This window comes from Lepus europaeus, chromosome 19, assembly GCF_033115175.1.
Source record: "Lepus europaeus isolate LE1 chromosome 19, mLepTim1.pri, whole genome shotgun sequence".
Taxonomy (NCBI): Eukaryota; Metazoa; Chordata; class Mammalia; order Lagomorpha; family Leporidae; genus Lepus; species Lepus europaeus.
The window spans coordinates 71024888-71050688 of record NC_084845.1 but is presented as its reverse complement, the minus strand read 5'-3'; the positions used below and the strand labels follow the sequence as shown (position 1 = coordinate 71050688).

Genomic DNA, 25801 nt, shown 5'->3' with positions numbered 1-25801 from the left:
CCTGGGCCTCTGCCATGCAGCTTCCGGAACGTACCAGCCAGCATGGTCTGATGGCCCAGCAGCAGGCAGATCACGGGCCGCGGACCCCAGCGCGAGGAGCCTCGGCTGCGGGGCAGGGGTCTTCATTTGGCTCACTTCAGGTCTGTGGCAACCGCTCCGTGTTAGAGAAAGGACGAGGGAGGACGTTCAGAAAGATGCGGTGTCCCTGGGCAGTGGCCTACCGGAAACGCTCCACCCCTCCCCGGCCCCCAGCCCAGCCGCACCGTGAGGGGCGGGGAGTGGCAAAGGGAAAACAGTAAAACTGGATTTAACTGGAACATGCTCTAATCTTTCGTTTATTTCTGGTTAAAAATATAGCAATCCAGTGCAGTGTAGTAAAGAAATCTGCTCGAAAGGGAGCAGAGAGACAGCTAAACATGAGCAAAGCAAGGCGAGTCCGTGAGGCGGGAGGGCCCCCCGGCCCCCCAGGCGGGCGCGCACACGGCCCTGACGGGGGCGAGGGCCGCGGCACCCAGGCGCGTCCCACCCCGGCCTCTCGTGTGCTGGAGGGACAGCCCTGGCCGCGAAGGCAGACACGGGGACCTGTTTCCGAGGGACTGAACGAGTCACGTCGTACACCGGGGAGGGCTTGATATGCAACAGCGTCTCGGGGCCGTCCGGGGCCAGACCCTCTGAGCAGCAGGGGCACAATGCTATCTGTCGGGGAGGTCGAGGCAGGCACAGAACAAACAGGTGAGAACCCGTGGAGGTCAGTAACCGGGCATCGGGGACACGTCCGGCACACGGAGCTCAGGGCCCACGCGCGCTGTCACACCGGCCGCAGCGGAGTGGGCTCCGTGCTCGGCAGCCCCTCGGCGTCAGCGCGGGGAGGGGCGGGCGGCGAGTGGCGGTGGACGGTGGGGAGACAGGGCTTTGCTTAAGACTCCGAGTGGGGAGGCGGCTCCGAGGAGGGCCGGGGGGGCAGTGCCGAGAAGGCGGGCTCGCTCTCCTTCCTGACGCAGCCGACTGAGAGTCGGACGAGGCCTGGGCTGGGACACCCTGCTGCCCCCTGCCTCGCACCCACACGGGCAGCGACCCTCCGGCTAGGAAGAACAAAGCCAGGGACTCTCCGCCTCTCGCGCTGCTGGGGGCCTGGCCCTTCTCTCCTCACGTGGGGCCGGAGGCTGGCGCGCCGGCCTCTGCCACACCACACAGCGCCGTGTTAGGCAAAGGCTCCTGGCTAAAATCCAACACATCACCCAGGGAAGAAGGCAAACTGTGAGTAATCCAGTCCTGTCCTCTGGAGACGCGGCGGCCGCTGGGCCGTCCCGGGCGGGGTCTGGCTGGCCCCTGGCCGCAGCAGTCCCATCAGATGAAGAAGTTGATGAACAGGATGGCGACTCCGATGTTGAGCAAGATCACCATGGCCACCAGGACAGGCGCCGAGCCCTGCAGCGGAAGGGAGGGGTGAGTGGGGGGCCCCACGGCGCCCCCCACCTACTTTCCCAGAATCAAACTGGGAAGGAGAGAGCAGTGACTGCACCCACCCCCGCCGTGCAGGTGGCGCCCCGCCGGGTAGCCGGGGTCCCTGGAGCAGACTCCCCTTGCCGCACGGCTGCAGCCGGGCCTCCTGCTGGTTCCTCCCCCCAAACCCCCACCCCCCGCCTGGCTCACCATCTAGCCTGCTGGCATCCACGGCTGGGCTGTCAGGGTCCCCACTCCTCATGCCAGCTGTCGCCCGGCTGTGGTGAGCCTGCAGACCATACCTGGCCGCCGACTGCCCCAGCCGTGACTGCTCTGGCTGGCCCTCGGGAACAGGACGGGTGACACCGCAGCACCAGAAATGGTGCGTCCACCACAGCCCTGCCCAGGACATGGTCCCGTCCTGCTGTCCCCACAGCTGCCCTGGTTGGCCACAGGATGACCGGGAAAGCAGCCGCCGTGTGTACCGTCCCAGACGGCTGCTCCGGGGTGGGCAGACGGGCCAGCCCAGCTTCAACATCTGGGCTGCACTGTCCCCCGGCCCGTCACCACGGACTGGTTTTGGGGAGGCTCCTTTACACCCCAAGTCTGGCCCCTCTGCAGGTTTCAGAACGTGACGGGGGCCCAGGAGCCCCCAGGGTGTGAGGCCTGGACCCACTCTGCAGGAAGGGGCGGGGCGTCAGGGACCCCGAGGCGTGCCTTGGCTCCCAGGAGCTCCGGGAGGCAGCTCCCTAGGACATGGAGTCGCAGTGCACCCCACCCGGCGCCCTGCAGACCTGAGCCCCAGCACTCGGGTGGAGGATGCTGGACCCCACAGCAGCGCTCCTGCGCCCGACATCAATCCACCCTGACACACGATGCTCAGGGCCCAACCCTGCTGACGACCCGTCCAGAGCAGACCAACCCAGAGGCCCAAAGTGGAGTCGGGGCAGCGGGGGGGGGGGGGGGGGGGTGCCTTGTGGGAGGGCGTTTCCCAGAATAAAGGAGGGGTGGAGCTTGCGGACTGGCACTCAGACTGGTGCATTGTGGGTCTGCGCGTTGCCTCCCCGTATCCCAGCAGGTGCTCCAAGAAAGACAGGGCCTGCTGGGCTCCAGTGGGCGGCGCTGAGCCCTGAGCAAGCAGACCTGTGCCCGCCTCCTGCTCCCGTCCCCAGAGAGCCTGGGGGTGCTGGGATCCCGTCACGCTGTCCTCCACCCTGCCCTGTCCACACCCGAGAGCCCCGCTCTCGTCCCCACCCTGGCGAGGCCGCAGGCAGCTCACCTCCAGCCCTGCCCTTGGGTGTTTTCAGCGTGGCACTGATGAGTGCCGTGGCACTGTCACAGCGTCTCAGGTGTGACCGAACGTCCCGTGAGCACAGCCAGCGGTGCGGGATGGGGCTCGGAGACAGGCCTGAGCTCACGCGACCCGCAGGACTGCCCAGGCTGCCTGGCTCCTGCCCTCATACCTCAGTCTGACCACCACACACGCCCTCCGGCTTGCAGCCTGGGCCATTCCATCACTGCTGGCCCAGCCTCAGCTGAGAGACTCAAGAGGGAGAACAAGGCTTGCTCGGCCACAAGTCTGACTCGAGACAGCCATGGCCGGCTCGCGGGGTAGAAGGCCTCAGTGGCCACGTCCTACCCAGGCCCTGGGCACTCCACCACAGCTGCCCTGAGCCCATCCAGCTGGGGTCGAAGACCAGGAGGGGCCATGGGCGCCAGTGTGCCCCTGCTCATGGTGCCGTGGTGACTGGACAGAGCCCCGTGCCGCGGTTCCCCTCGGCTGCTGCCCAACCCTGTCCTCCCCATGGGCAGCCAGCACAGCCCAGCTGCTGCCCGTGACCGGGCCAGCCACAAACACCAGTCCCTGGGTCTGGAACTACCTTCCTGGCTGCCCGCCGGCACTCCCACCTGGCCGGGGTCTCCTAGCAGCCTCCAGCACTACAAGCACAGCCCCTAGGCCGTGACCCGCCAGCCTGGCGCAGTCCAGAGCCGGAGACCTCCACACGCACACCATCTACACGGCACTGCACGCTCACCCCACATACACCACACACAGGGCGTCCAGGACCCTGTGTGGGCCTCAGTCCTGCACCCCGAGCGTGCCCGTGGGACCACCAGTGCCCGCGGCCGGCCGCACAGTGGCCCAGGAAGCCCCCGAGCCTCGGCTCCCCTTGCACCACGGACACAGCTGCAGCTCCTTGCTCTCCCGCAGCCCAGCGTCTGGGACAGCACTGGAGGCCCCTGGCTCTTACCTCGTCTCCCCTCGGGCCCAGCGGGTGGCACAGCCCCAAGGCTGACGAGACCCTGCCTAGCCTCACCCTGAAAGCTCACGCGACACTCAGAACAAAATCAAGAAAAGAAAACCAGAAACAGCATGCCAGCACGGCATCCTGGCCCTAGGCGGGGGCTGGCGCCCGTCGCTCGGAGCCTGGGTGGTTCCCTGGGGTCGGAGGAGGGTCTCCATCAGCAGCCCCAGCTAGAGCGCTTCCTGGGACCCCCACCCAGTCTGGAGGCGGTCTGGAGCTGGTCCCTGCGCTCACACACCGGTCACCAGGAGGCGGTCTGGAGCTGGTCCCTGCGCTCACACACTGGACACCAGCGTGGCTCAGCTAAGTATAGAACCTTCACGCCTGCCCATCACCCCCTGCACCTAAAATAGCCCCACGCGCCGTGCCGCGTCCACACAGCCGCCCACGACTGTGGCGGGCAAAACAAAGCTGTACAAGCAAGCCGGCCTCGGGGCCGATCTCTGGCTGCAGGTCACCGTGGCCTCAGCCAGGAGCTGGGCCCCTGCTGGGCGGGCCAGGGGAAACTGCTGCTCCCCTAGGCCACAGGTGGGACCCACAACGGCCCAACGGGCACCTGCCACAGGGTGACACCCCTAGACGGTGAGGGGCCTGGCTGAGCTCAAGCCCTCTCCTCGGCCATCCCCCTGCAGAGCAGGGATGCTCCCGGGGCGGTCAGCACCTGCTGACCGGGAGCAGCTGGTAGGGGCCCATGATGCCCGTTCTCCTGTAGGGGGCGTCCGAAGCCCTCTGCCGGCCTCTGGGCCTGCCGACCCCCACCACCACCAGGGGCAGGGCCAGCCTCAGGGAGCGCGCAGAGACCCCAGGGCCACGGCCGCCCGCTCACCGTGCTGGACTTGAGCTCGTCCCCAGTCTCCTCGTCGGACTCCAGCGCCACAGGCAAGGACTTCTGGGGCGGGGAGAAGGTCAGGTCCCAGCGCAGCAGCCGGGGCTCGGCCCGGGCGCCCAGCCGCAGGCTCTCCAGTTTCTGCACCGTGGGCTCCGTGGCGGAGGCCGGCCTCAAGTTCTCTTTGTTCTGGGACTTGGGCCGCAGCCTCTGCACCCCAAAGCCCCGGTCGTCGGGGCCCCGGCCGCAGCGCCGTCTGGGGGGGGGCGCGTGCATCCTCAGCAGCGGCCTCATCTCCAGCTTGTAGTTGCTCAGCCGCTCCTCGTCGCGCTCCAGCAGCTTGGCGCCCCCCGCGCTGTGGGGCGTCCACGGGAACGTGGGGGGGGACTCCGTCCGCCGCTCCCGGGGCTTGGGGTTCCCGGGTTGCCTGTGGCCCGAGCCCCGGGCGCGCAGGTCCTCGGCGGGCTGGCCGCTGCGGAGGGCGCCGCTGCGCACGCCCCGGGGGCCCCCGGCCTTCTGCTCGCCCCAGCCGCCGCGGGCGTAGTCCCCTCCCGGGCCCTCCAGGAGCACCTGGATGTCCCCGCCTCGCTCCTCGTCCACCGACAGCTGCCGGGAGAAGGGGGCCACCTTGTTCCTGGAGGCGGGGGCCGGGGGCGGGGTGGCCGCGGGGCTGGCGGGGAAGCTCTGCAGGGGGCTGTCGTCGGGGGTCAGGTCGGAAGGGGTGGTGCCTTTGCGGTACAGCCCGGGGCTCTCCTGCTGCAGGGGCGCCCCGGCCGACAGCACCTCGATGTCCTCACAGGAGAGCTGATGCTTTGGCCGCTGGCACTCCACCCCTGGGTGAGGGAAGAAGCAGAGCGTGGTTACCGGGGCGCCCAGGCTGCGCCTCGCATCCCGTGCAGCAGAGGCCGTGGCCACGGCCCCGCCCGTGGGTGCCTGGAGGATGGAGAGCAGCGGGCAGCAGCTCCCAGCCCTGGCCCTGGGGCTGCAGGGACGGATGGGAGCCCTAGGACTCTGGCCTGGCCTGGCCTGGCACCCTGACCCTGACCAGCAGGGCCCTCCTGAGGTTGAGGTAGCGTCCCCCAACTGGGGAGGCCAAGCCGCATTGCAGAGGGGTCACCCTGTCTGCCCACCTGGGACCTGGAGGCAGCCCGGCCATGCCTCTTCCTGGGGCCGTGGCTCCCCCCTTGGCAGGGTCAGGGGGCTCCTGGGGAGTGGAAGCAGCAGTCAGTGCCCCGAGGACCCCCAAGGCCTGGATGGCAGGGGCCCGGCTACTGCGACTCCCCTGCAGCTCCACGAGCCTGGGCAAGAGGGGCGCACCCCCCACCCCCAAAGGGCAGGTTCCATGTCCACTGACCGGCGGGCCCAGGCTGGACGCAGTGGGAGGAACACGAGAACACGGCCTTTCCTATCCCTATCCCTTCGTCTCCAAGTCCACCCCCAGGCTCAGCCGGGAGACCCCCGCCCCACCCACCCTGCCGGGCGCAATGCTCAGAGAGCCCCGGGACCCGGGCCACCAGGCACCTGGCTGCTCTGCCAGGTTGCACCGAGCCTCTGCCTGCGGCAGGAGAGGTGGCATCAGGGACATGGCTGCCCTCCAGCTGGTCTGGGCCAGCAGTTATAAAGTGACAGCCAGGTCCACACAGCTCAGCCACTGGTGCCATCTCTGGGGTTTAGACGTGCAGCAGTGAGTGGGGCTGGGCTGCAGCCGTGGTGCCGGGCTCGGGCAGGCCCTGCAAGTGCGCACGCGTGTGGCCAGGTGACGTGCGGAGAGGGCTCGTTCCAGGGCAGAGATGCACGCTGGGCTGTCACGCACCTGCTGCAGAGGGAACAGGCCAGGCAGGGTCCCGGCCGAGCTGTGCTGAGCCCCAGGCACCCGGGCTCCTGTCACCTCTGCACCCTCGGCTGGGTGCGCTGCCCAGGGCCGGCATTGCTGCCCTTGACCAGGGGCTGGGCCAGCCAGGACTCGACCCTCGAGGTGGCCCCGTGGCCTTTCCCGTGAGGCTGGCTGTGCCCTCCGGCAGCCTTGGCTGGCCCGCAGCCCCCCGCCCAGGAGGGAAGCCGGCACCCCATTAGCACCACCATAGCAGGAGGTGGCTGTCAGCTAAAATTAGCCCCCAGAGCACGCAGGGCTCCCGGAAGCGCCCATGCCAGCGTGTGAGGTGGCTCCATTCCTGTGCCTGCTCTGGCCTGAGTCCTGGCCCACAGCTGCTCAGCCCAGCCTCCCGAGCTCCGGTGGGCGGGTGGACGCTGGGCTCTGCCTCCCCTGCCCTGAGCCAGTGACCACAGGCCACATCGCTGTGCCATGTTCTGCAGCCAGAGGCCGCCAGGGGTCCTGCCCGGACACTGGAGGTGACCAGCCTCTCCCAGCTACAACTCCTTAGCAGCAGGGGTAGCACAGGCTTGGGGCTAGGCCTCATTTTAAATCTCAGCTCTGCCATGTGGTGTCCAAGGCCTTGGGCAAGCCCTGTCCCTCTGCTTTGGTATCTGCCCACGAGGCCCGGCCGAGATGGGAACACCCATGTCCTCCTCGCCCGCATGGCCGTTGTCTGCACACTTCCGGTGCCTCTAACACACTGCAGGTGCAAACAGGAAGTGCCCTGATGTTGGGAGACAGATCCCAGAGCAAGCCCAACACCAGCACCAACGCTGCATGACCGCACGTCCTGGGGGAGCACACAGGAGCCAGGGGCGCTGCGGCGAGGGGGCGCAGCCCACACACGCACTGAGCCCACGTGGTCTGGGTGCTGCAGCCCCGCCCCTCACGGGGTCCAGCACAGCTGAGCCTGACCTGACAGCCAAGGCCTGTCCAGTGGGGCCTCAGCCTCGCAGAGCCCACCCTGCCCACACCTGGGGGGCAGCAGGCTCCCCAAACAGCGCCCTCAGCCAGCAAACGCGATACGGAGCCAGGAGCGACAGCCGCCGTCCGAGCCTGTGCCAGAAACGGAGGGCAGCGAGCAGCCGGCCGCTCCCCCCTCCCTCCCCCAGGCTTGGCTCCTCGCCGCCTCCCTGAGGCCGGGGCTGCGGGCCTGGGTGTGCTTGGGCTGTGGCATCACTACAGACGGCAGCTGCCAACCCAGGGGCCTCGGCACGCTTGCCTGGTGCTGCCGCTGCCTGGGAGCGCAGGTCTGAGGGGGCGGAGGCAGGGAGACTGGGGAGGCGGGGTGGGCTGTGCCGCTGCCCCCAGGGTCAAGCGGTCGGCTCGTGGGCCCTGGCGCCCAGCAGAAAGCACACAGCACTCGTGAGCCTCGTTCCCTGCCCAGTGTTCCAGGTCCTTCCAGACCCATGGCACAAGGGCTGTGCGTCCACCACGCAGCCACTGCCCACGTGTCCACTTCATGTTTGCACACGGGCGGGGGAGGAGGAAATGGAAGTGCAGATTCGACTCCTCAGTCCCCCTTGTGCCCACACAGGCTCTGGCTGCCACAGGAGATCCATCATCTCCGGGGAAGCACGCAGCACTGTCACAGAAGGTTCTAGAACAACCCCGGGACTGTCACAGAGCATTCTAGAACACCGGGGAAGCGTGCAGGCTGTGCGCTGTCACAGAAGGTTCTAGAACCCCGGGACTGTCACAGAGCATTCTAGAACACCAGGGAAGCGTGCAGGCTGTGCGCTGTCACAGAACGTTCTAGAACACCAGGGAAGCGTGCAGGCTGTGTGCTGTCACAGAACGTTCTAGAACACCAGGGAAGCGTGCAGGCTGTGCGCTGTCACAGAACGTTCCAGAACCCCGGGACTGTCTAGAACATTCTAGAACACCGGGGAAGTGTGCAGGCTGTGCGCTGTCACAGAACGTTCTAGAACACCAGGGAAGCGTGCAGGCTGTGCGCTGTCACAGAACGTTCCAGAACCCCGGGACTGTCTAGAACATTCTAGAACACCGGGGAAGTGTGCAGGCTGTGCGCTGTCACAGAACGTTCTAGAACACCAGGGAAGCGTGCAGGCTGTGCGCTGTCACAGAACGTTCCAGAACCCCGGGACTGTCTAGAACATTCTAGAACACCAGGGAAGTGTGCAGGCTGTGCGCTGTCACAGAACGTTCTAGAACACCAGGACTGTCACAGAACATTCTAGAACACCAGGGAAGCGTGCAGGCTGTGCGCTGTCACAGAACGTTCTAGAACCCCGGGACTGTCACAGAGCATTCTAGAACACCGGGGAAGCGTGCAGGCTGTGCACTGTCGTAGACCTGCCGGAGGGCACAGCCAGCCTCACGGGAAAGGCCACGGGGCCACCTCGAGGGTCGAGTCCTGGCTGGCCCAGCCCCTGGTCAAGGGCAGCAATGCCGGCCCTGGGCAGCGCACCCAGCCGAGGGTGCAGAGGTGACAGGAGCCCGGGTGCCTGGGGCTCAGCACAGCTCGGCCGGGACCCTGCCTGGCCTGTTCCCTCTGCAGCAGGTGCGTGACAGCCCAGCGTGCATCTCTGCCCTGGAACGAGCCCTCTCCGCACGTCACCTGGCCACACGCGTGCGCACTTGCAGGGCCTGCCCGCCTGCCCGAGAACGGTCCAGAGCACCAGGGGAGGTGCGGAAGACATCCATCATCATAGAACATTCTAGAACACTAGGGGAAGAGTGGCGCGAGACGCACACATGCCCAGCAAGTGCATGTTCACGTTGTAGACAGCAGGAAAGCCACACGCAGCCACACACACGCCAACACGCGTGTTGGAAGGAGATGCGTGCAGAGGCCCCGCACAGTCACCCCCCTTCCCGGGGCAGAGTCCTGCTGTCTGCACCCAGCCAGCCGTGGAGGACAGGCCTGAGCCCAGGTCAGAGTGCGGGGCCCGGCGTGGACAGGCCTGAGCCCAGGTCAGAGCGCGGGGCCCGGCGTGGACAGGCCTGAGCCCAGGTCAGAGCGCGGGGCCCGGCGTGGACAGGCCCGAGCCCAGGTCAGAGTGCGGGGCCCGGCGTGGACAGGCCCGAGCCCAGGTCAGAGAGGGGGCCCGGCGTGCACAGGCCCGAGCCCAGGGCCCACCTCCCCCGCCCCGCCCCGGGACCCCAGACTCACCGTTCTCCCGGTGCTGGAAGGAGGGGGAGAACTCTTTGGCAGTGATCCTGGCGATCCGTGCTTCCTCCTGGGCCTTCTGAGCCGCCGTGAGGGCCGCCTCGGCCTTGGCCCGGGAGTGGGAGGTCCTGGGGGGAGGGGCAGTGGTGAGGGCCGGGGTCTGAGCAGCCCGGGGGAGGGCTGGGCTGAGACCAGAGGCGGGCGCCCACGCGTGCCCCGCCCCCTGCCTCTTCTTGTTCCGCGCTTCCAGCAAACGGCACCTGCCCATGTGGACCACGTCTGTTCTCACGAGCCCAGGCCACGCTGCGTGAGCGCCCCGGCCCCGGGGCAGGGGCCAGCCAGCCGTCCCCTGCTGGGCGAGGCGGGAGGGGACGCACTGCTTCTCCTGTGCCCGTCCCCAGCAGGTGGCGGAGGTGGGGGCAGGGCTCTCCCTTCTGCCACACTGGCTCCACGCGGCCGTGCAGGGGCCGTGTGCACCGCTGTCCTGACGCCGGGGAAGCTGGCAGAGTGCCCAGCCCTGGCAAAGTCTGCTCGGCTACCGCAGCAAAACACCACGCCGGTGGCTCCGGCAGCGGGACTGGAGCTGGCGGGCCGGGGCCAGGGCACCAGTGGCAGGGGCTGGGGGACGCACTCTGGTCACGGCTCCTGGCTGCATCCCCCCGGCCATCTCACAGCTCAAGCACCCCCCAGAGGCCCCGGCACGTGGGAGTCTCAGCCGTGAACCCCGGGGACACACGACCAGGCCGCCCGACCCTGTCTCCCGCAGGGGCAGTTACTTGAGGCCGCGTGTTAGAGTGAGACCCCTAAGCTGCTCGGGAGTCTCCTGTATTTAAATCCCACGGTGCTAATTTTTACCGGGAAAACTAAACCTGTGCCACACACGCGCACACACACAGTCCCGTTCATCACAGCCCTGAACACCTGTCCCGGGATGCCCCCTACACGTCCCCAGGTTCCCCACCAGGTGTCGCCACACACACCACCTGCTCCATGGCCCCCTGCACGTTGATCCCGAGAGAAAATGCCACCCTTCACACAATTTCCTGAAAACTGGAAGAAGACAGCTGTCACTCAACACGGCTGCCACCCCTGTCCCACGGCCATGTAAAGTGAGAACATTCCTTCTGGAAGATTCCTCGGAACCTGGTGGCTACAATCACAACAGAATAGGCAGCGTGTGGGGACCTAACCCCGTGAGCACAGCGGTGAGCAGCACCAGACTCTGAGGCACTGCAGGCCCCGGGCGCAGCCCCGGTCCACGAGCCCCAGGCAGCCGGTGTGTCCCAGCCTGCAGCTCCCCCAGGGGATGGCCCCGGCCCGGTTGGTGGTCGGTCAGAGGCTCACGAGGCCACGAGAGGTGGCGTGAGCTCCTCCCAGAGGGTGACAGCCAGGAGGGCGGGAGCCGCGGTCTGACCGCCCGAGGCGCAGCTGGCGGTGATGGGGACAGAGCAGGGCCCGGCAGGGCAGGGGCTGCCTGGGTCCCCTGCGGGAGCCTAGGGCAGAGGCGTCCAGGGCCGGCACACCAGCAGGGGACCACAGGGGCTGTCTCTCCCTCCTCCTCCTTCATTCAGGTACCCAGGAGGCCGCCTGCCCCAGCACAGACCCCACCGAGCTGTCTCGGGTCCCCTGGGGAGGGGCTTGGGTGCCCCTGGGCATCTTCCCAAACACCCCAACCCCACAGTGGGGCTCTGAACACAGGTGGCTCCCAATGGGGAGATGGCGGCTCCCAGGTGCAGGGTGCACAGTGCCTGCCTCACGGCCGGGGAGGTGCAGGCTGGGCACCGGCTGGAGACTGGGCCAGGCCAGGGGCTGGGGTGTTGAGAGGCTGAGCTCGTGTCCATCCCCAGGGCACGGGGCCACCCTGCCACACCTCCCAAACGGGAGCAGGGCAGCTGGCGAAGGGCCCAAGGATGGGACAGCGCATGCCGGGGTGTGTGTGTGCAAAGAGCAGAGACAAATGCCTCGGATGCAGCCAGAAAGCTCTGGACTGGAGCCACTCCCACTCTGAGCTCCCTGGAGGCCAAGGTGAAGAGGGGACCTGATGATGAGGCCACCGGGCACCGCAGACAGAACTGAGCCGGAGCCGGATTCTGCAGCCGCACAGCGCAGCAGATGGGCTACGGCTGCTCTCGGGAGAACGTTCCGGAAGCAGTAGCAGGTGCATCCCCAGTCAGCTCCTGGGATGGCGTCTCAGTGAGCAGAATCATCGGCACTGTGGTTCGATACCAGCATGGACCCAGAACTCGGTCCACGTCCCCCCCAAGTCACCGTGAAGCGCATGTGTGTCCTAGGGCACGTGGTGAACATGCATGTCCCTTCCAGGTCCCTCCTGTCCGTGTGGACACGTGTAAGACGGCCTGGCCCAGGACAGACAGAGTGTTTGTCCCGAGCCCTCTGCCTGGCCACTTCCGGGCAGGGAGGGTGGGGCCGCGGGGATCGGTTCCCCGAGGAGGGGCTGCTGGGTGGGGCTCAGCCGGTCGGCCACAGTTCCCGCTGGACAGCACGTGCTGGGCCCACCTTCATGGCCACAGTGACGGACAAAGCCACCTGACCACGCCTGGGTCTCGCTGTCTCAGAGCTTGGGCTGGGGCGTGGCCGGGGGTGGCACTCGGGAGCTTGTGGACGTTCACCCAAGCCTGACACTGACCCCGCACCCTGGAGACACCTGTGTGGACCCGACCCCGCGACGGGCGACTTCTTGCAGCAGGCGGTAGCGCACATGGGCCTGTCGGGTGCACACGGGCCTGTCGGGCGCCCACGCCCCTGCTCGGTACAGCACCACCGCGTTCACTCCCGCCAGCACATGCGTGTTTGTGTGTGGATGTTCACGCACGTAGAAAAGTGGCACGTGCGCCAGCCCTAGAATAAATTAAACCCAGACGAGTGCTTGCCGCGAACAGGAACCGCCCAGCACGTGACAGGGAGACTTCAGGCTGGGGCTGCGGCCCTCTGCAGGGCTCCTCACGGCTCTGCCTCACCCCTGCGGAGGGTCTGGCCTCCGTGATGGGCGGGGTGGCACCTGCACACTGCCAGGCCCGGCTTCCATGGCGGGCTCAGCAACCCAGGGAGAAGCGGCCACTGCCGTGCAGGGACCGGGCTGGTGGGAGGCAGGAAGTCCAAGGCCAGGTACGACCCACCGTCCAGGGGCCACTTACATCAGCGGGCGGCCGGGGCCCCCGCAGAGGGCCACAGAGAAGGTTCCAGACAGCAGGTCGAGGGGCTGGTGGGATGCACTTAATTTATGCAATCCCAAGCAGCCATGCACAGGTCACTGCGGTCTGAGTAGCCCCCACCCAGCCCCCAGACCCAAACTGAGCCAGTTCTCAGACCTGGAGATCCTGGGTCCCCAAGAAGGCCCCACACCCTGACAACTCTGCTCAGGAGTGGGTCCTCTGGCCCCTTCCCTGAGGGGTCTGTGAGCATGTACTCTGGGCCCCCAGCGTGCCAGAGGGGAGGCACCAGCCCACACCACACGGCCGCAAACACACGGCGAGAGCCCGGGAAACCCCAGGCCAAGAGCCCTGAGATGGTCTGGGCGGCCGGGCCGGCATCACGCCAGGTAGATGTGGCCACTGCAGTAAAGACAACCACACCAACACGGCAGAGCCAGCCACCCAACCCAGGCGTGAGCCAGAGCCCCTGCAAGGTGCTGAGCCCAGGTGGCCGGGCCCATCCCCACCAGGGTGTTTGATTGGCAGGTCTGGGCGGGACCGAGCGCCCGCATCTCTCACAAGGTCCGGGGAGGGGGGGTGTTGGGTCAGAAGCTGCACAGGTGAAAGGGAGGATGAGTTTCCCCAGAGCCTGCAGGAGGCGCCGGTCGTGTCCGCACCTCATTCCACCCCGGTGAGACCCGTGTGAGGACGCCGACCCCAGAACCACACAACCCAGGCTGGCTGTCCTGGGCTGTGGGCGGCAGCCGCTGTGTGCTGGCTCTCCTGAGCCCCGCCCTCAGGTGGGCACAGGCAGCTGGGTGGCTGGGGGCGGGGTTGTGGGGGGCACAAAATCCCACCCAGACACGCCCTGGGCAGCCCCCAACTCCGGCCACCCACAGGACTGCACTTCAGCGGTGGAGGCCGTGGCCAGCTCCCTTGCTCCTCCTCTGCCCGTTGCGGGGCTGGGCCCTGCTGGCGGGAGTCCCCGGAGGAGCCGCAGGGAGGCCCACGGGACGCGGCTGCCACACAGCAGAGGCCGAGGGGCCAGGGCCTCCTGTGGGCGAGACGCCCCGGGCCTGCTCTGCAGGAGGAGGCGGTCGCCAGGAGCTTGGCGGCCTCCGCTCTGCCCGTGCCCCCATCCGTGCTCACAGGGGGGCAGCCTCAGGGGGGTCCTGTCCTCCATGGCGGCGGCGCGCACCCCCACTTCCTGTCCCGCCTCTGACTGCAGCACGGGGACCCCTCCTGACCTCAGGGCCGCTTCTGGCTCTCCTCGCTCCCCGAATCCACACCCACCTTCCCCCAGTCTCACCGTACCCGGGTCCCCCCTCTCCTCCCAGGGCTCAGGCCCAGCCCCGGAGCCCTCAAGATCCCACCACAGACCCCCCTCCGGCTCCTGGCGTCCCGGGGGCTCCCCTGGCAGAGGGCCCTGGACTCAGGGAGCAAAGGCAGGGGACTCCCCGAGCGCAGGAGGAGTGAGGACGGAGCGGACGCCCGGCGGGAGCGAGCGCGGCCCTGCCCCCCAGGACAGGGACGGAATCCAACGTCCTGGGCTCTGCTGGGCGCCCAGAAACCAGCGTCTCTGCTCCCCTCTGGGCGGGGGTGGGGTGGGGTGGGGTGTGTGTGGTGTGCGTGATGAGTGTGTGTGTGGTGTGCGATGTGTGTGTGTGGTGTATGTGTTGTGTGTATGCGTAGTGTGTGTGTGTGTAGTGTATCTGTGCATGTGACTGTGTGTGTGGTGTGTGTATCTGTATGGTGTATGTGTGTGTGGTGTGTGTACACGGTACATGTGTGTGTGTGGTGTGTGTATATGTGCGTGATGTGTGGGTGATGTGTGTGTCTGCACACGTCTGGATGTCACATGACTGCTCAGTCTCTCTCCTGATCAGGGCCCCCTCCCCCCCCCAGAGGTCCTGCAGGTGCACCTGCTGTGCCCAGGGGCTGCACACTCACTCCCACCTGGTGCGCCCACAGCCCTGTGAGGTCTGCAGGTCCCAGTGAGGCCAGAGAGGTGGAGCCACTGGCCAGGCCTGAGTGTGGCCTGCAGCCTGGGCGGCCCAGAGGTCCCACTGATTTCTCCACCCCTGCACAAGACAGGCCCCACCCTCTCACGGCCTCTGGGGGTCAGTGGGGGCCCTCGGCAGGAGAGCCATCCCCCTGCCTCCCCTGGCACTGGGACCGTCCCTCTTGTCCCCCACATCTCCAGGGCTGTGAGCCACACAGGGCCAGAGACAAAGGGACTGCAGAGCTGCAGGGAGCGTCTCCCCAGGAGACAGACGCCAGTCAGGGCACCACACGGACGGATGGAGCTGCCGCTGATGTCCGGGGCAGGAGCCCATTGCACAGATGAGAACATGGAGGCTGTGGAAAGGCAGAAGGTTGGCCCAGCATCACGTCCAGGGTGAGCAGCGGGTCAGGGTCACAGCCCCCAGGGGACACAGCGGGCAGCCGAGCGGCTGCCACCCCCAAGCAAGGAAGCCTCTGCTTGTAAAGACCCACTTCCTGGGGCCGGCACCGTGGCACCGTGGGTAAAGCCGCTGCTTGTGACCCAGCATCCCACATGGGCGCCGGTTCCAGTCCCGGCTGCTGCTCTTCTGACCCAGCTCCCTGCTAATGCCCCTGGGAGAGCAGCGGTGATGGCCCAAGTGCTGGGCCCCTGCACCCACAAGGGAGACCTGGGAGAAGCTCCTGGCTCCTGGCTTCGGCCTGGCCCGGCCCTGACTGCTGTGGCCATCTGGGGAGTGAACCAGCGGATCAAGATCTCTCTCTCTCCCCCCGACTCTGTAACTCTGATTTCAAATAAATAAGTCAGTCTTTTTAAAAAAAAAAAAATTCTTTTTTTCTTTTACACTCCTGGGAAGAACTTTAAGCATTTCAAAGTACATGCGTGTTACGTGTTATATGTGTTATGTGTGTTGCATATTGAACCAAGACCCCTAAAATACACATGTGAACCATGGCCCCTGAGACACACACGTGAACCATGGCCCTGAGACACACACGTGAACCATGGCCCTGAAACACACACGTGAACCATGGCCCCTGAGACACACGTGTGAACCATGGCCCTGAAACACACGTGAACCATGGCCCCGAAACAAACACGTGAACCATGGCCCCCTAAACACACATGTGAACCATGGCCCCTGAGACACACATGTGAACCATGGCCCTGAAACACACATGTGAACCATGGCCCTGAGACACACATGTGAACCATGGCCCCCTAAACACACATGTGAACCGTGGCCCCTGAGACACACACGTGAACCATGGCCCTGAAACACACACGTGAACCATGGCCCCCTGAAACACACATGTGAACCACGGCCCCTGAGACACACATGTGAACCATGGCCCCCTGAGACACACACGTGAACCATGGCCCTGAGACACACATGTGAACCACGGCCCCTGAGACACACATGTGAACCGTGGCCCCTGAGACACACATGTTGGGGCCCCTGAGACACACACGTGAACCATGACCCCCTAAACACACATGTGAACCATGGCCCCCTAAACACACATGTGAACCGTGGCCCCTGAGACACACACGTGAACCACGGCCCCTGAGACACACACGTGAACCATGGCCCTGAGACACACATGTGAACCATGGCCCCGAAACACACATGTGAACCATGGCCCTGAAACACACATGTGAACCATGGCCCCCTAAACACACATGTGAACCGTGGCCCCTGAGACACACACGTGAACCATGGCCCTGAGACACACACGTGAACCGTGGCCCCTGAGACACACACGTGAACCATGGCCCTGAGACACACACGTGAACCGTGGCCCCTGAGACACACATGTGAACCGTGGCCCCTGAGACACACGTGAACCATGGCCCTGAAACACACACGTGAACCATGGCCCTGAAACACACATGTGAACCACGGCCCCTGAGACACACATGTGAACCATGGCCCCCTGAGACACACATGTGAACCACGGCCCCTGAGACACACACGTGAACCATGGCCCTGAGACACACATGTGAACCGTGGCCCCTGAGACACACATGTTGGGGCCCCGAGACACACACGTGAACCATGGCCCCCTAAACACACATGTGAACCATGGCCCCCTAAACACACATGTGAACTGTGGCCCCTGAGACACACATGTTGGGGCCCCTGAGACACACACGTGAACCGTGGCCCCGAAACACACATGTGAACCATGGCCCTGAAACACAGATGTGAACCATGGCCCCCTAAACACACATGTGAACCGTGGCCCCTGAGACACACACGTGAACCATGGCCCTGAGACACACACGTGAACCGTGGCCCCTGAGACACACACGTGAACCATGGCCCTGAGACACACACGTGAACCGTGGCCCCTGAGACACACATGTGAACCGTGGCCCCTGAGACACACGTGAACCATGGCCCTGAAACACACACGTGAACCATGGCCCTGAAACACACATGTGAACCACGGCCCCTGAGACACACATGTGAACCATGGCCCCCTGAGACACACATGTGAACCACGGCCCCTGAGACACACACGTGAACCATGGCCCTGAGACACACATGTGAACCGTGGCCCCTGAGACACACATGTTGGGGCCCCGAGACACACACGTGAACCATGGCCCCCTAAACACACATGTGAACCATGGCCCCCTAAACACACATGTGAACCGTGGCCCCTGAGACACACATGTTGGGGCCCCTGAGACACACACGTGAACCGTGGCCCCGAAACACACATGTGAACCATGGCCCTGAAACACACATGTGAACCATGGCCCCCTAAACACACATGTGAACCGTGGCCCCTGAGACACACACGTGAACCATGGCCCTGAGACACACACGTGAACCGTGGCCCCTGAGACACACACGTGAACCATGGCCCTGAGACACACACGTGAACCATGGCCCCTGAGACACACATGTGAACCGTGGCCCCTGAGACACACGTGAACCATGGCCCTGAAACACACACGTGAACCATGGCCCTGAAACACACATGTGAACCACGGCCCCTGAGACACACATGTGAACCACGGCCCCTGAGACACACACGTGAACCATGGCCCTGAGACACACATGTGAACCGTGGCCCCTGAGACACACATGTTGGGGCCCCGAGACACACACGTGAACCATGGCCCCCTAAACACACATGTGAACCATGGCCCCCTAAACACACATGTGAACCGTGGCCCCTGAGACACACATGTTGGGGCCCCTGAGACACACACGTGAACCGTGGCCCCTGAGACACACATGTGAACCATGGCCCCGAAACACACATGTGAACCATGGCCCTGAAACACACATGTGAACCATGGCCCCCTAAACACACATGTGAACCGTGGCCCCTGAGACACACACGTGAACCGTGGCCCCTGAGACACACATGTGAACCGTGGCCCCTGAGACACACGTGAACCATGGCCCTGAGACACACATGTTGGGGCCCCTGAGACACACACGTGAACCGTGGCCCTGAGACACACATGTGAACCGTGGCCCCTGAGACACACATGTGAACCGTGGCCCCTGAGACACACATGTTGGGGCCCCTGGCGCCTGTGACTGTGACCTTGTTTGGAGCTGGGGTGTGCGCCAGGCCGTCACATCAGGACGAGTGGCGCTGACCCACTGCGTGTGCCCCTGTGACACAGGCGAGTCGGGGGGGCTAAGACGCCTGCATCCCTGGAGAGCCTGGGTTTGAGACCTGGCTCCGACGCCGACGCCAGCTGCCTGCCAACGCACACCCTGGGAGACGGCGGGTGGTTCAGGAGTTGCATCCCTGCCCCCAACGTGGGAGAGCTGCCGTGAGGTCCCAGCTCACAGCTTCGGCCCCAGGCACTGGGGCATGAACCAGGGGCCAGCAGAGCGTGGTCCCTCTGCTTCTCTCTCTCTAAAATAAGGGGGGGGGGCTGGGACGCAGAAGCAGCCTCACGCAGAGGGAGGGGACGTGAGGACATGGAGGCCAGAGGCCCAGGGCAGCCCCTCGTGTCAGCCGCCCCGGCGTGGCCCTGCCCACACCCTGCCCTTGGCCTCCCGGCCTGGGAGGCGGAACGTCCTGCAGCCCACGTCCCAGTGTGCAGCGTTGCCTGCTGGCCATTCAGGCACCCTGGAGTCACACTCGCGCCCTTGACTCTGGCCAGCCACTGCGCCGGGGCCCATGGGTGCCGGGACCGCTGGAATTCCACAGAAGAAAGCCCCCAGCACAGTGTGTTGGAAGCCAGGCCTGCGGCGGCTGTGCCAGCCCAGGGAGGCGGCCCAGCCTGAGCAAGCCTCTCTCCCTGGTTACCGTTGCCAAGGCAACCCCGCCTCTTCCAGGGAGGCAGCGGGCGGACCGGGACCCAGGGCCCCCTCCCGCCCCCAGCAGACAGGCTGGGCAGCTGGAGGAGGCACCGCCGGGCCCTGTGCCCAGTGCCGGGCAGTCTGCAGGCAGCCTGGCGCCAGCCTCTGGCCGCTCCTCCAGGCAGGCCACCTTCCTCCCAGGTCTCACCCTGGCAAACGCGGAAAGAGGAGACACGTGTGCCAGGCACTGCACCGGCACAGCCCACAGCCCCCGTGGGAGCTGCAAGAGCCACCCGGCTGGGACCCGGGCTTCCGGAGCTGTGGGGCCCCCGTGCAGAGCACACTGCTGAGACACCAACTCAGGGGCTCCCCAGGCCAGGCTGCGAGCACGGGTCGGACTGGCAGAGGAAGACCAAGGCTGGCGGCGGCCTTCTCCCGAGAGCCATCACAGCCCCACCCGCCTGTCCCGCCAGGAGCAGGGAGGGGGAGGGGACGGGGCCCATGCTAAGCAGGCCCAGTGATCAGAGCTGCAGGTGCCCGGCTGGTGCCCCAGCAAGGCCACAGAGGGCCGCCCCGTACCGCAGGCCTGACTGGATGGAACCTGGGGGCGTGGGAGGAGCCCGGCTCTGTGGACCCCAAAGCACTGGGGCCCCCTTCTCTGAGACGAAGAGAAGAAGGCCTCTGTGGCTGGTGCCACGGCCCTCCCAGGCCCAGGGAGAGGCTGCGTTAGCCACCGGGCATTTGCCTAAGGGCACAGGGGTTCACAAGAGGCCAGGGGCCCACCTGGTCCTCGTATCCAGCCCTCCAGGTGCTCCGTCCAGGCCTTCAGGCAGGGGTGGGGACCTGGCCGCCACCCCAAACAGCAGCACTCACACGTGGGAATCGGGGGGACGTATCCCACCCCACTGCCCATTAGGCACGGGGAGCAGCACCGGGCTTCCTCGGCCCACAGCTAGCACAGCCCTCCCCTCCCTCCACGTTCCAGCCTGGGGGAGTCCACGCTGTCCCCAGGCCAACGGCTCGGAGCCCCACCCCAGCTGCTACAGCTGGGAATGGGAGAGACCTGGCCTCTGCCTCCCTCCACCCCTGATAGAGCTGGGGATGAGAGACAGACCCAGCCGCCAACCCTGGAGCTCAGAAAGCCAGGGTGGCCTTAGCCAACCAACAGAGGGTCTGCTTGCACCTCCACAGAGGCTGACCTGGTCAGGGAGGGCTTCCTGGAGGAGGCAGACGCGAGCTGGGATTTGAAGGCTGCACGAGATGCGAAGGCTGAGGGTGCCGGGTGGTACCTGAGGTGGTCCCTCCGGGGGCTGGAGGTCAGTGTGTTCCCCACGGCCAGAGCAGAGAAGGCTGGACTGGGGGCTGCACCATGGGCCTCATCACCCTCCTAGGACCTGCTGGGGACCCCAAGGAACTGGCAGCTGGGGTGGGGGTGGCCTGGGGGAAAGGGCGGGGACACGGCACCCTTACAGCCGCAGCCGCCGTGGGCCCACCCTCCACGGTGTCTGACTCTCCCCCGGGGGCCTCAGGCAGCGCTCCCAGCTCCCCAGGCGCCCGCAGGCGCTGGGCGGGGCTCGGCCTGGATCAGGGTCTGCCTTGGCCAGACACCTCCCTTAGGGTTCCCACGCCGTGACAATTCTGCCTATCACGAGGGGAAGGCCTGGCCGGGCCAGAGCCCAGAGCTGGGGAGCAGGACCCCACGACAGGAGGCTGCAGACAGGAGCCGGGTCCTGTGGCATGACACACGTGTGTCCGTGTCCACACCCCCCCACGGGAAGCTCAGCACGCACACGCTGCTCACCAGCACACAGCCTTCTTGTCCTTTGTAACTAAGTGGGCCGACCACAGACCGTGGAACGCGTACTGGGGAGCCACGGATGACTCCAGACTGCTTCACACTAAGATACACCCGCCTCCCAACGCTCCTTCCGTGAACTCGAGGGCCCCGCACGTGGCCTCACGTGGCAGGGAGCTGCCTTCCGCTGTGAGGGATCCTGGTCTGGCCGTGGCCGCCCCACCCCTGCACACCTGCTGTGAGGGTCGTGGTCTGGCCGTGGCCGCCCCACCCCTGCACACCTGCTGTGAGGGTCGTGGTCTGGCCGTGGCCGCCCCACCCCTGCACACCTGCTGTGAGGGTCGTGGTCTGGCCGTGGCCGCCCTGCACACCTGCTGTGAGGGTCGTGGTCTGGCCGTGACCACCCCACCCCTGCACACCAGCTGTGAGGGTCGTGGTCTGGTCGTGGCCATGGCTGCCCCTCCCCTGCACACCTGCTGTGAGGGATCGTGGTCTGGCCTTGACCACCCCACCCCTGCACACCTGCCGTGAGGGATCGTGGTCTGGCCGTGACCACCCCACCCCTGCACACCTGCCGTGAGGGATCGTGGTCTGGCCGTGACCACCCCACCCCTGCACACCTGCCGTGAGGGATCGTGGTCTGGCCGTGACCACCCCACCCCTGCACACCTGCCGTGAGGGATCGTGGTCTGGCCGTGACCACCCCACCCCTGCACACCTACTGTGAGGGTCGTGGTCTGGCCGTGACCACCCCACCCCTGCACACCTGCCGTGAGGAATCGTGGTCTGGCCGTGACCACCCCACCCCTGCACACCTGCCGTGAGGGATCGTGGTCTGGTCTTGACCACCCCACCCCTGCACACCTGCCGTGAGGGATCGTGGTCTGGTCTTGACCACCCCACCCCTGCACACCTGCCGTGAGGGATCGTGGTCTGGTCTTGACCACCCCACCCCTGCACACCGGCTGTGAGGGTCGTGGTCTGGCCGTGACCACCCCTGCACACCTGCTGTGAGGGTCGTGGTCTGGCCGTGGCCTGCGTCCAGGTGTGCAGCGACTGCGGGCAGGGCCAGTGTTCCCATGTCCCCCGCCGTGGAGGAGCCATCTGCTCCCCCGGGGCTGGACCGACGGGCACCGCCCCGAGCTGGGAGGGCCCTGCTCCCACAACACGACCCTTCCGCATGGAGTCGTTCGGTTCATTCTACACGAGTGAGGCTCCACTTACTGGCTTTTTAAAAACCACTCCTGGAGAAGCCGAGACGAGGGGACACACCGGGCCCGCCTGCGGGTCACTCGGCAGACCCAACCGGCCAGGTCCGCGGAGGCCGCAGGACCGGTCCCGGCGCCCACCTGCCGCCGGGGGCGCGCACGAGCAGCGAGCTGGAATCCCGACTCGGGAGGCGGGGTCTTACGGCCAGCCACGTGCCCACTCCCCAGCCGGTGTGGACACTGCGTGGACGCCCCGTCCACCCGAGGCAGGGACCGGACCCGCGCGGTTCGCCCAGCCCCAGCGTCCGGACCCCCGGGTGCCTGGGGTCTTCCTCGGCCCGTCCGGGCGGGGGAGGGTGAGGAGCGGCCTCGTGGGGACCAGGCTCGGCCAGCGGCCAGGGCAGCCGGGCCTCCTCGCAGGAGCGGCCGGGGTCGGAAGAGCCCACGACCCCCGCAGCCTCGTCCCGGTTACCATCACAACCGCGGCTCCGGAGACACCGCAGTCTCCCAGAGAAGGGGCTCAGCCGGGCGCCCCCGCCTCCACCCCTCACCCCACGCCCCCAGCCCCCGCACACCAGAAAGGGAAGGTGGACCAGGCCCGCGATAGCCCAGCCAGCCACTGAGCATGCGCGGCGGCCCCAGCCCACCCCGCCCTGCTGAGCATGCGCAGCGGGTCCAGCCCACCCCGCCCTGCTGAGCATGCGCGGCGGCTCCAGCAGCCACTGAGCATGCGCGGCATCTCCTCTCCCCTTCTGGAGTGGGGGGGGGGGGACCCTGCGAGCCGCAGCCGCGTGGGGGTGGGCGGAGAAGTAAACACTCATCCGGAAACAAGTTCCAGACTCGCCTCTTACAACCCCGCCTCCATGATGCGCCCTGCCCAGCGTGCCGGCTCAGGACCCCCAGGGGAGGGGCACTCGTGAGCGGGCCCTGGGTCCCGCGTGGAGGAGCGCACAGGCCCGGCGGTCCACGCACCCGGCCCCGCCGCTATGCCCGGGGCCAGGGGACTCCCCGCGGTCTCCCGCAGGGGGGCGGTGCTGCCGGGCCCAGGCACCAGGTCCCCGCTGGGGCAGAGGGCACCGTGGCAGACCCCCTGTGCCCACTGGAGCCAGGCGACCCCTCGGGGTGGGGGAGGAGGGGGGGACGGGGGCCTGTATGTGAGCCCAGGCTCCCAGAGCCCAAGTCCACGCCATCGTCCTCTGGGCTCCCTCTGGCCACAGCACCACCCATGGGCCTAGCTCTCCATCCCTGGTCACTGGGGCTCCGCGGAGAAGTTCCTGCTCTTGGCCACTCCTCCTGAGAGGTCCTTACAGCCCCCTCCCCAAATAAGCTCTCAGACTGCGATCCGGGTTTGCACCCCCCACACACACCCAAACCCTGGAGGGCAGGGTCGGCGCGAGGCAGCCGCACACAGGCTGTCGTCACCCCAGGCCTGAACGCACTGCCTCCTGTCCACCGGCTCCTTAAGTCAGCCCCCGTGGCCGCAGGTACAGAGAGACCGGCTGGATGGCCGCGGGCACGGAGGTACCTGAGCGGGAAGCTGGCCGGGCAGCCTGCGGCTGACACAGTGGACGAGACAGAGGCCAGGCTCAGAAAGACCCAGGGAGCTCCTGACCCTGCTGCTGGGCCCCTGGGGTGCAGCGGCTGCACACCAGTCACTCTCTGCTCCAGAGGAGACGCCGAGCCTCACACAGGGCCTTGGGACTGGGCAGAGCTGCGCCCAGAGCCGGGCACCACAGGAAGCTGCCCAGCGGGAGGGAGGAGCAGCCCCACAGCCCTGGGCGCAGGTGCACGGTCGGCAGGCAGGCGAGGCCACCCCAGGGACTCTGGTCAGCCAGTCCCACCTGGATACTTGCTGTAGGGCCCTGGTGCACTTCGTAGCCTCTGTGCCCAGGTTTAGCACTGGGGAGCCCTGCACCAGGTCCCTGGGCACCCCCACTTTGCAGGAGAGAACACGGAGGTGCACGGGAGGCTGAGCACCTGCCCAGGTGACAGACGGGCAGCCGGGTCAGGACGGGGAGAGCGGTGCCCCTCCCTGCCGGGCCGGGCGGACATGAGGGTTTCCTGCAGGGTGGAGGGGCACCGGGGGCTGTGAGCGCCCGCCCCACAGCTGGCTGCTTTCTGCCCCTCTTCTGGGTCCGAGCCAGCAGGGGGTAAAGACAGGCAGCCCCCCGCCCCGAGGCTTCCTGCACCGGCGTGGAGCGGCCCAGCTGGAGCAGCCCAGCCGGAGTAGCCTGGCTGGAGCAGCCCCGCTGGAGTAGCCTGGCTGGAGCAGCCCCGCTGGAGTAGCCTGGCTGGAGCGCCCCGGCCGGAGTAGCCTGGCTGGAGTGGCTCAGGCTGGAGCGGCCCGGCCAGACCACGCTGCTAATTTCAGTTGTCTGAAGGCAGAGCTGCAGGAGCCCTAACCTTGGGGGACCGGGGAAACCATTAATGAGATGTTTGTAACCTTGTGCGGCTCCTTGGGGGCCAGACTCGGCCAGGGAGGGAGCAGCTGGGGTGGGGGCAGCCTGGCCCCTTCTTTCCTCACCACGGGGAGGGTGGGGGAGGCAGCACCTGAGCCCAGCTCTAACCTGCTCCTGTCACTGTCCCCAGACACTTGGCCAGGACAGCGGGTTTTCTCCCGTTTTACAAAAGAGGAACCTGGGGCGTTTGGAACTGTGACGGAGACGGGACTGGTGTGAGGGCCCCGGTGCCGAGCAAACCCTCTCTGGGGAGCCCCGACCCGTGGGGAGGCGTCCTCGCCTCCCTCACTTAACACACAGGGTGAGGGCTCAGGGACCGACCCAAGCTCCCGCGAGCAGAGCCGGGATGTGAGAAGGTTCTAGAAAGGGCATTTCCAGAGAGGCGACGTGCTAGGCGTGGGAACCACTCCCAGCACTGTGCAGAAGGGGGGCCTGGAGGGGGGACCCCAAACCAGACCCAGGAGACTCAGCCGCGACGCCTGCCTGCTTCATCTCAGGGGCCTCGACTGGGGGGCATCGGGGGCGAGCCCCAGGCTGCCACCTGCGAGGGCGATGCCTGTGAGCCCAGCTGTGGCTGCCAAGGCCATCGTGGGGGTGGCCAGGAGCCCCTCCTCTCCAGGAGGGCGGGGGAGGAGCAGCAGAGCGAGATTCTGGTCACCTGACGGGGCAGGTGCCACGGGCTGGCCTGCAGAGGGGTGGGTCCCCTGCCTCACCCCGCAGTCTGCAGCCAGGGGCACTTGCAGGTGTGGCCAGGCCGGACCCCGAGACGAGGTGGCCCGATCCCCCCACCTCAGGGGAGGGGCCTGCGAGACACCGCGACCACAAAGGCAGAGGAGGCAGTGACATGGCCGCAAGCCGGGGAGGCCACAGCACGGCCCTCCCTGCTCGTCCCTACTGGACTGAGAGGGGGCGGACCTCTGAGGTTACGTGCCCAGCCCACGGTCCTGGCCCAACAGATGAGGGAGGCCTGCAGGCCCTGGCGCTGACCGCCCAGGCCAGGCATTGCAGGGCGTCCAAGACAGGTCCTTCAACCCCGCCTGCCTCGGTTTCCCCATCAGCACTCAGCAGGCAGTACCACCGCCAGCTCCAGGGCTATGCTTAGGCTCCATCATGGTCACCGTGGACACTAAGAACAGCCCCTGCTGGCTCGCCCAGGCACCTGCACGGCTCAGCACCGGCGGGGACGCGCCCACTGGGAGGGGCCGGCCTGCGAGGGGAGGCCAGCGCTGAGCTCCCAGCGCCCAGCCAGCCCAGACAGGATGGGCATGGAACGTCCTGGGAAGCGGCCTGAGCTCTCCAACAAGGGGCGGGGAGCAAGGCGG

The 25801-nt window shown here is 66.7% G+C and overlaps 1 protein-coding gene across 1 annotated transcript in view; it reads right to left on the bottom strand.

Annotated features, from left to right (window-relative positions):
• Positions 1–903: 903 nt before the first annotated feature.
• The window catches only part of JPH3 (junctophilin 3), a 59957-nt gene continuing 35059 nt past the window's right edge, over positions 904–25801 (bottom strand). The window contains exons 3-5 of the mRNA XM_062177540.1: positions 9585–9709; positions 4576–5408; positions 904–1428 (exon numbers count right to left, since the gene is read on the bottom strand). Of these exons, the coding sequence (XP_062033524.1) occupies positions 1348–1428; positions 4576–5408; positions 9585–9709 (1039 nt within the window). The 3' untranslated portion in view covers positions 904–1347. The remainder of the gene's footprint in view (positions 1429–4575; positions 5409–9584; positions 9710–25801) is intronic.